At 39.0% G+C, this 10,930-nt stretch overlaps 1 protein-coding gene across 1 annotated transcript in view; it reads right to left on the bottom strand.

Annotated features, from left to right (window-relative positions):
• Positions 1-3,235: 3,235 nt before the first annotated feature.
• LOC139949190 (G-protein coupled receptor 54-like) overlaps positions 3,236-10,930 on the bottom strand; it is a 68,612-nt gene continuing 60,917 nt past the window's right edge. The window contains exons 4-5 of the mRNA XM_071947586.1: positions 7,403-7,538; positions 3,236-4,692 (exon numbers count right to left, since the gene is read on the bottom strand). Coding sequence (XP_071803687.1) covers positions 4,109-4,692; positions 7,403-7,538 — 720 coding nt within the window. The 3' untranslated portion in view covers positions 3,236-4,108. The remainder of the gene's footprint in view (positions 4,693-7,402; positions 7,539-10,930) is intronic.

Raw genomic sequence — 10,930 nt, 5'->3', positions numbered from 1 at the left:
CGTTCCAAAAGTCCGCCATTGATGACATACCTTTAACTCTTTCAAGACACACTATTCACCATACTAACATCAACTCTCCCGTACCCAACCATTAGTATGCCTCCATGTTGCTAACTTTGTCGAACCATCGTCAAAGGCATCAATAATTGCATAATCAAATGTCATTGCTGGAGCATACCTATTTAAAACCTACTTTGTTGTGTTTTTGTTATTATCTCAACCTCTTACCAGCATTTAAAATTCCCTTTGAGTGTGTAAGGGTTGGCACAGTGGCCTTATTTACATAGGTTTACAAAGCATTTAAACAATGCTTTAAATAGTTTATATACAGTACTATCCAACCTTTCAGTGAAACACACACAACAAAACAGTAAAATGTTATACCAAGTTTAGCCTTGCTCAAGGCAGTCGAATTATTCACTCCGAAAAAAGTCCGCCGTTGTATAAAACCCACCCTTATTCACTCTGCGTAACATCGCACGACACGGTGCCCCCGTACACTATCCGCATGCGGAGGCCGTCTGACGGCCTCCGCATGCGGTTAGTGGTACGAGTGCGATGACTTGTGTGAACAGTATTCGTACGATCTGACAGTGTGTATACGGGTCGGTTATGCGGTGTGATCGCACGCACCACGAACAGGGTATACGGGTGGGTTTACAGCGGCGTCTTTTCGGAGCGAATAGTGCGACTGCCTTGAGCAAGGCTATACCAAGTTGTGAGGTAATGCCTGCCCAGCCTGAGATTTTGAACAGCATGTTGACAAGTTTAAAACCATGTTTGGACAGCATTTTTGATGGAACCATGTTTCTACGTATGCCTAACCTGTAACAACGCAACCGTAGCTCGTGAGCCGTAGTTATTATAATAGAACAATAGTGAGACTGTAGGTCTGTATATTATCGACTACTTTAAATACAATGATTAACTGTTTTCTTTTTATAGATTCCAGAAAGCTATAACCTGCTATTAAGATAGCTCACGAACAAAATCGCAAATCCAACATTAGTGATAACTTAAAAAAAAATATATATATATATACGAGTAAATTTTTAGCCATAACATTAGCCGAACCAAACGAAATTTGTCCAAAGGAATATTTCCCCTACAACAACGCATACTATTTTCGTAGTAGCCGCTTTAAATGTCCTTTTTAAACCATTGTGGCTTTTCAAAATTTCGCTAAGATTGTACTTTTGCTTTTACTGTTTTGTGCATCACTAATAAACAATTACGAATATTTTCACATAGACCCGTGCTAAATTTGAGAATACCAAACACAGCTGGCTCTTGTATGAACACGTTGATGCCATTCATCATTTAGTATTACTGCACATTAGCAACCATCATTGCTCATTAGCGGTGGTTGCAGTGATTGAAGGCACAGCCTCATTTTTGCAGACACGTATTTTGTTCAAAAACTCAAATGATCCCGTGTAAAGTTTTCCCAATGTTCCGCTACCCCCCCCCCCCACTGAAAAATATCCCTTCCCAAAATGACAGTGAAAACAACAATAAATCAACTCCTCAACATCAAACCATTCAATAGATAAGCAACCCACAAACCTGTAGCGACCAACCAACCAACCGACCAGCCATCAAAACAACCAAAACTAAAAAGACGAGGTCACAGTTAAATAAGATAACAAGCAAACCAAATCAACACACCAAATCAACAAACCAATAAAATAAATCAATCAAATAAAATAACAACCAAATCAAATCAAACACCCAACGGCACATTAGCCAGTGACCAAGACCGTTTACCGTGCTATTACATACTTAGTTTACCTTGTTTAAAATAGTATATATCACATTCAGGAAAATGTACACCCTTCAAAATTTTTACTCAATCTACAATCAGTTGTTATATATAATGTTTTCACATTGACACATGTGACTAATGACGTGCACCACTTGGTACAAACATAACATAATTTACCAAACGAATTAGTCCATAAATAAATAAAATAAATAAAGCAGCGACGAAATCATAATTATTCAAAATAAAAGTGATGTATTACACTTTTGATAACGTTCATGTGTACATGATGTAGGGTTCGTACATCAGTTTTAAAACCATGTTTGTTAATATCTATCCTTGAATTCAAAATTCTTGTCAGATCTTAACAAAACATCATCACAAATTAGAGCAATTAAGATTAAACCAAAATTACCTATTACCAAGACACTTAACCATTGCTTTGTCCTTCGTATGGGACTTCAAGCCGTTGCTCCCATGTGTTGTACAATATAATGCATGTAAAAGAACCCAGTGCACTTGACAAGAGAAGGGGTTCGCCCCGGTGTTCCTGGCTGTGGATGCTGAATGAGCAGAAGGTGCTACATAATTGGGTCTCAGAATTCATCAATAAATAATAACCTATCTTTCTGAAAGATCGTATGTAAGTGCCCCGGGTACCGTGTTGGTAAATACGTGCGCTCAAAGACTTCAATATTAGCATTAACACATGGTGTTCATGAAAACTTCACCATAATTGACGGAAAGTGTCAATATTTCATGCTTTACAATTACATGTGATACATGGGGTGATTCTCATTGATGGCATTTACAATATTCTTATTAGATAAAGAGATACACAAGGTTACACACCGTTCACACTAAACAAACCCGGGTTACAGGTACGGGACCCCGTTCATGTTGGGTTCTTTTCGGAGAGCGAACGCAAACCACTATACTATTATAAGTTCCCCTCCCCCCAACCCCCCCCCCCCCCCCAAAAAAAAAAAAAAAAAAAAACGGGCAAGGTAAAATGTGTCAAGAGAAAATTCAGCATATTGTCACATCCGTCCATAAAAAAAAGAAACACAACCCTGCTCTGCCTACCGACGAATTCTGAGCTCACGATCACGATCCTCGCTTACGTGCAAACGCTGCATTTCTGCACCAGCCTTGTAAGCGTAGAATGCCTAGTAACGCGGAGTACGCACGCGCAGAAGCCAAAATTCGCCGCTAACCCGTGAAATACGCTTGCTAAGCACAGAATTATCTGCTTACCGTAAGGGCCGATTCAGTGCTTACGGTAAGCAGAGCCATGAAATTGGGCCCTGGTCTATGTATTACATGATTGACAACACAAATGTGGTGTTTGCCGCATGAACATACGTTGCAGTCGAAGTAGTGATCATTCGTTTTACACGTTCAAAGCACCGTAGCACGTCCAGATCTTGCCAATGCCCAATCACAAGCTTGATACTGAAGGCTCCACCGTACTCGGACCGTTGTCTTTGTTAAACGCTATACATATTCATGTTATGTTCAATAGAGCAGGAGAGCTGGAGGCATGAGTAGGGTGGAGCCTTCAGTATCCAACTTGTGATTGGGCATTGGCAAGATCTGGACGTGCTACGGTGCTTTGAACGTGTAAAACGAATGATCACTACTTGGACAACAAGTTATGTTTCTTTTATGTCCGGATAAACCTCGTTCAGCACTGCAGTAAGAGAAGAACGGTATACCTTTAGTGCTTAACTTGGTGGTAAGCACGGTCAATGCCCAATGATTTCTAGTATACTGTCAGTATAGCAGAGATCAGTACCATAGCTCTGTGAACAAGTTAGTGACAACCCGGGTCAAACGCTTGGTGGCGCACTTTATTGCGACCACTGTCAGGAATTAGAGTCAGGAAATGTAAAATGATATACTCCGTTTTCCTTCACGTTTGACTTTGCCAATGGGCTACATAAAGAACACACAATGGGAGACGTTGGAACGCTAGGTGGCAGCAGACTTACCAGGTAAATTTCCATTGTTTACGTAGTTCTGAGCGTGCGCACATAACCTAGAACAATGGATTTAACCTGGTAAGTCTGCTGCCACCAAGCGTCCCAAAAGTCTCCCATTCTATCGGGTATATACCAGGCACTCGACTTCAACTTGGGAACAAAGATAATGGTAGGCCCTACAACTCATAATTTTAGACATCTTCCCGAGAAACAAATGCATTGTTTTGTCATACACACTTGTCCGAATAACCCTTGTAGTTCAACGACAGACATCTCTCGTTGTTTCGTTCTTCACGTGTTATCCTTGTTCAACGTTGTAAAACTAAACCTTTTAAGCATAAAAACAATAGTTTTAACCAGTTTAAACCTGCGTGGACTTCGATTTGATTAAACTACCAGTTGGGCCTTCCGTCATAGCAGACTTTTTCCCAGCTAAGAAAGGAAACGCTCTGGCCATCTGTTTCCGGAAGTTCCCACCCATAAAAGCGTACACAAACGGGTTGACGCAAGAGTTGAAGTACATTAACAAATGAGCGATGGTTTGAAACACAAGGGCGGCCGTGGATGTTCTTGGGAAGTTCACATCCAAGCGACGCCAGAGCGACATGATGTGGGTTCCAATCCAACAAGCGGCAAATGCGACTATAACAGCTAAGATCATACGGGTGATTCGTCTCTTCTGTATCAGCATGCGAAGGTGGACGGGAGCGTGGGTCTCCTCGGTTGGTGAGACGGCCTTCCAGAGACGGTTCAGCACGATGGAGTAACAAACGGTGATGATTGTTAGTGGTATGAGGTACAGCATCACGAAGCAGTAAACGCCGTAGCCCTGGTTAACAATTTTGAGAGGCCACATTTCTTCGCAGATGTCATATGTCTGGTTTTGAAACTGCACGACATTGATGTCGAAGAATATTGCAACTGGTATGGCAAGCACTGCAGAGACTGTGGGAAATAGAAAAATCAGATGTAAATTAGAGGCACTGTGAACACTATTAGTAATCACTCAAAATAATTGCTAGCAACAAAACTTACTTGGTAACCAGCAATGGTAAGATGGTGATAGTATACGGCTCTCTCCGAAGTAACGTTGTTTTCGAGCAAAGGAGTGATTTTCCACAAAAATATTTGAATTTTATTTCGAGACCTCAGAACTAGATTTTGAGGTCCAGAAATCAGGCATAAAGCACACAACTTCGTAAGACATAGTTGTGTTTTTCTTCCTTTATTATCTCACAACTTCGATGACCAACTTAGCTCAAATTTTCACTGGTTTGTTGATTTATGCATATGTTGAGATTCACCAAGTGAGAAGACTGGTCTCTGACAAGTACAATAGTGTCCGTGACTTTAAATTAATTGTAAAGCATCATACACCGCTGATATAAAACTAGATTTAAAGACAATGGACACTATTGGTAACTGTCAAAGACCAGTCTTCTCACTTGGTGTATCTCAATATATGCATAAAAAACTAACCTGTGAAAATTTGAGCTCAATCGCTCATCGAAGTTGCGAGATAATAATGAAAGAAGAAAACACCCTTGTCACACGAAGTTGTGTGCGTTAAGATGGTTGATTTCGAGACCTCAAGTTCTAAATCTGAGGTCTCGAAATCAAATTCGTGGAAAATTACTTCTTTCTCGAAAACTATGGCACTTCAGAGGGAGCTGTTTCTCACATTGTTTTATACCATCAGCCTCTCCCCATTACTCGTCACCAAGAAAGGTTGTATGCTACTAATTATTTTGAGTATTTACCAATAGTGTCCACTGCCTTTAAAGGAACATTGCTAAATTGGTAAGAAAAACAAAATCTCCTTGAAACATTTAAGTCTGAAATGTCATATTTGATGAGAAATAAATAAAACTAAGTTCCCTTTTGGAGTTCATCGATCTGTGGGCGTTTTAATAATTTGTGTTGGCATCGCTGTCATGAGTGACAAGTCAGCTAAACTACAAACACATGACAAGTTTCAATTTCATTGCTTTGTCATGATCAATTCGAACGTAGTCTCACATACCTTGCTGCTGTATGTTAAAGGATTCGGGTACTTTTTTCAAAATGTCCACAGGGTTTGAAGTTAATAATAGCGGAAAGCTTCCCTTCAACTATTACTATACTATATAAGGTTGACAGTTTTTGAGAAATAAGTAAAACAAGTCACAAAATAATTTTGGTCTCATGAGACCAAAAGTATTTTAAGCATGTAGAATCCCCCTTTTTTTCCAAAACCGTAGCATAACTGGTTATAATACGTTTTTACATGCTAAAAATATGAGACGCAAATGATTACATTTACTCATTTCTCAAAAATTACAGCACAGCAGTAAGTTAAATTTCAAGGGAAGCTTTCTACTATCATAATCTTAAAACTGTGTAAGTCTAATGAAAATCTGTGTGGGAAAAAGTACACACCCTTTAAAGCGCCATGAGCATCACTGATTGACGGGAATGCGCGCTACTATTAGAAGTCACTAATAATTATTATCTTTAAACAGTAAATTCTGGGTGTCAGTAAACTTTGTGCGCTCTTGTGAGATCGATAGTCGAGTATTGAAAATTATAGACTCACACGTCCAGATGCCCATCACGCTGTCAGCGTTAGAGACCCATGGTGTTATCCCTGCCTCATGATTTGTTGAATGGTGTTTATGGCTGTTGTTTTTACAAGGTTGTGGAATAGCTTTTGTCTTAATATTAACGGTTATGTGATTTTACAAGCGTTTGAGTGCAACCTCTTTTATTAAATTGTATATTTGTACTTATTTCGTTGGCATGGGTCTGGTTGCACACATCTCAAGATGACAGTTGTTATACTTGTGTACAATCCTTAAGACATCCCCTGTCAAACTTGTATTCCTTGTACAAATATCTAAAGATTTATAACAAATAACAGTAATTTGTTTAAGTGTTGCTACTATATGTCCGTTCTTGTTGGCAGGGGTCGGGTTGTACACTTAATATGACAGTTTTTATACTTTTGTTCAATCTCAAGCCACTGTCCAACTTGTAATCCTTGTATAAGTATATAAAGACTTAATATAAACAACAGTCATTTGTGGGTTTCGCTAAACTATGTGACTGCGTTCTAGTTGGCAAGGGTCTGGCTGTATACATCTTAAAGGCAGTGGACACTATTGGTAATTACTCAAATAATTATTAGCACAAAACCTCACTTGGTAATGGGGAGAGGTTGGTGTTATAAAACATTGTAAAAAACCACTCCCTCTGAAGTGACGAGAAGGAAGTAATTTCCACGAATTTGATTTCGAGACCTCAAGTTTAGAATTTTCAGGTCTCGAAATCAAGCATCTGAAAGCACACAACTTCTTGTGACAAGGGATTTTTTTCTTTCATCATTTTCTCGCAACTTCGACGACCAATTGAGCCCAAATTTTCACAGGCTTGTTATTGTATGCTTATGGTGGTGGGATACACCAAATGTAAAGACTGGTCCTTGACAATAAATTACCAAACGTGTTCACTGCCTTTAAGATGACAGTTTGTATACGTTTGTATAACCTTGACAGGCTCTGTCCAACTTGTATTCATAGTGTCAAGGTAATAATATTTGAAATAAATAAAAGTATTTTTACCACACTATGAGTATTTTTGTGAGATCGATATAGTGCAGTATTAAAAATAGACTCACATGTCCATATACCGACGCTGACGACGATAGCCACTCTCGGTGTACGAGTCTTGAGAGCCTTGAGCGGGTCTGTAATGGCATAGTAACGGTCGATACTCATTGCTGTCAGGGTGGCACATGTTGCTTGGGCAGTCGCCTGTTAATCAAGAAAACATAATATGGCTATCAATAAAGTAAAACACAAACAATACTTATAAGGTTGAGTTTTCCCCGTACCACGGCAGTAAGGAGCAGCGCTGAATTGATATAGCGCCCGCTAACAGCGCGCAAGACTAGTCTCTGACGAGGTTTCCTCGCAAGCGAAGTGTCACGTGACTAACTTGTTAAATCCACTGGACACTATTAGTAATTGTCAAAGCCCAGTCTTCACAGTTGGTGTATCTCAACATATGCATAAAATAACAAACCTGTGCAAAATTGAGCTCAATCGGTCTTCGAAGTTGCAGGATAACAATGGAAGAAAAAACACCCTTGTCACACGAAGTTGTGTGCTTTCAGATGCTTGATTTCGAGACCATAACAATTCTAAATCTGAGGTCTCGAAATCAAATTCGTGGAAAATTACTTCTTTCTTAAAAACTACGTCACTTCAGATGGAGCCGTTTCTCACATGTTTTATACAACCTACCTCTCCCCATTACTCATTACCAAGTAAGGTTTTATGCTAATAATTATTTTGATTAATTACCAATAGTGTCAACTGCCTTTAAAGACGAGTAGAGCATATGGATCTGTTTTCCCCGCCATATCTTAAACGAACCACTACAACTCATCATTAGTTGGGTCAAAGACACCGCAAATTAATTTAAAAACAGTGTACAAACAATTAGTAAAGATTATAATAAAAAAACGTAAATTAATTTTGAAAATTTGTACAATTCATAAAAAAGTTGAAGAAACCGTACATTAATGTATAAACAGTGCACAATTATTTAGTGAAATTAAAGAAACCGTATTAAATTAATTTATGAATAGTGTATCTCATTAGTGAAGTTAAAGAAACCGTTAACTGATTTGTAAATATTGTTTCCCGGTGTGGCGGTTTCAACTTTCCGCTGTGTTCAGTTTTCCGAATGACCAAATACGGTAGCATTACGTCATGCGATGCCTGCGCACAGCAAGCGAAAGCAGTCCATTTTTAGTGCCGTATTGAGTCATCCGTTACCCGCCGGTAGCTGTCATGGCGGCGTCCACGTATCGAGTACAACTAGCGGCAAACGCGTGGATCGTATGAGTTGTTTTTTATGCAAGCAGAGCGTGACCTGCCTAAAGTTGTACCCATGATGAATACATGTAAAGATGGGGCAAGAGATTATGTGACTACATAGAAAAGAATCGTAATAATAAACAATTTGGGGTAGTCACTGCTGAGAGAACTACAGTACTCGCCAGGGTACTCGCGGCGGTATCTGACACGCCGGAAAGCTAAAACCGTTCGAACAACGTGCTGATATGTCCGAATACGGTCACCCGGAAAACTGAACACGGCGGAAGACTGAAACCGCCACACCGGCACAAAAACTCCAACACAGAAGGCAGAATTTCCCTTAAATGGAACTGTTTTAATGTCACAATGTATAAACAAACACAATGTCCTGCCCTACCATCACGAATGGTCATGGATTTCATAATCAATATGGAAAAACTTAATGGTGTTTAACATTTTGTTATTGTAGGAACGCAACTGTTTTTATTATTCCTTTTAAATCTTGGGTTCCTTTTAAAGACACCTTGTATTTGGTGTATTATAGGTGTATTTGGGCGAGTCCCGCGTTGCGCAGAAAACCATACGACTTACCCACACACAGCTTTCATTTGCAGAGACAATACATTGGTAAACAAATTCAAAACGCCTTCAAAGGGAAGGTACACTTTTGGTAATTACTCAAAACAAATATTAACTTAAAAACTGACTTGGTAACGAGCATTGGAGAGCTGTTGATAGTATAAAACATTGTGGGAAATGACTCCCTCTGAAGTAACGTAGTATTTGAGAAAGAGGTAATTTCTCACTAAAATAAAAAAAAAAGACTTGAAGTCTTAATTCTTATTTGAAAGCACACAAATTCGTCCAAAAAGAGGGTTTTTTCTTTCATCAGTTTCTCGCAACTTCGAAGACCAATTGAGCCCAAATTTTCACAGGTTTGTTATTTTATGGTTAAGGTGGGATACACCAAGTGAGACGACTTGTCTTTGACAATTACCAAACGTATACCTTCCCTTCAAATAGCGCGCCTTACAAAGTTGTATATCACAACGCAAGCAAATCATATCAGAATAATGTGGAAAAACTAAATTAGAAGTTAAAATAAATGAGTCTTAAGAACTTTGCCAAAGGCTACTAGTGATAGAGCGTGAATCTTATGAGGTTACTTGTTTCACATAGTTTGCCCGGCAGCATCGAACAAAAGTATCAAGTAAAATTAGTAACTCAACTCACAACAAACAATCATGCTTTAAAAAACAATTAGCCGAGATTTAAGTAGAGTGCGCCTTGTAGTATTTGAGCGGGAATAAAGCCTTTATCAACACACAGTAAATCCCGACTCAAAACACTTTCCACTTAAAACAATCCAGCGTTCTCTCATGTGTGTGATGAAATTGAGGAGGAGTTTGTAGGAACCGCCTTCACGATGTTGAGTTTTATTGACTCTGTCAAGACGTCGATGGAGTTTTAAAACCATCGTGTAAACACTATTCTTGATCTTAAATAAGCATCATATCGGTCTCCACAGACGACCGCTGATTGTTAGGGAATAGTTAAAGGTGTATACGGTGCATTGGATCGGGCGAGTTGGTCTAAAGCCATTTTGAGATATGCTGGACAGGACACGTTGCCTTGGATCGGACGAGTTGGTCTAAGCCATTTTTGATATATGCTAGACAGGACACGTTAAATAATAATAATAAAAATAAGACTTGTAATGCGCACGTATCCACCCTGCTGGGTGTTCAAGGCGCAGTAAAACCAAAAAAAGAAGAAAAAAAAACAAGAAAAAACTAGAGATTGAGAGTTTGTGAACAAACTCAAGGTGTTCGGTTTCCGGGAGTAAAAGCCTGGATTAAAAAACAAATATTATACCTTGCTTTGTTCTCAAGATTCGTAATAAAGGATTCAAATTGCAAAAACTGCCAAAACAACATGATTACGTCATCTAGTAAAAGTGTATGTTTGGTGACGTCATCGGTAATATTTGTTTTAAACCAGACCTTTGCCAGACTTGTATGCTGTGATGGTAAAGCATCAAAGGATGTATATTTCAACCAAAAAGGCAATAAACAACGCCCTTTCAAATCATTTCACAGTCACTTCCCGTTTAAACAGGTCAAAAGGTCAACGAAAGTTCACCAACATATCCATTTCTGTCAAGTACGTAAAGCCCTTTCATATGATGTACAGATTGTCAAAATAGCTTATGTAGTTTAGGAAATATGAACTTAGGAAATATTGACTGACGACTGAAGAAAAGACTGTAAGGGGCATGTATGTTTTAACCGCCTTGAACGAAGACTATTCTTCATGAAGCT

Source organism: Asterias amurensis, chromosome 16 (genome assembly GCF_032118995.1).
Source record: "Asterias amurensis chromosome 16, ASM3211899v1".
Classification (NCBI taxonomy): Eukaryota; Metazoa; Echinodermata; class Asteroidea; order Forcipulatida; family Asteriidae; genus Asterias; species Asterias amurensis.
This window is presented reverse-complemented; position numbering and strand designations above follow the sequence as displayed.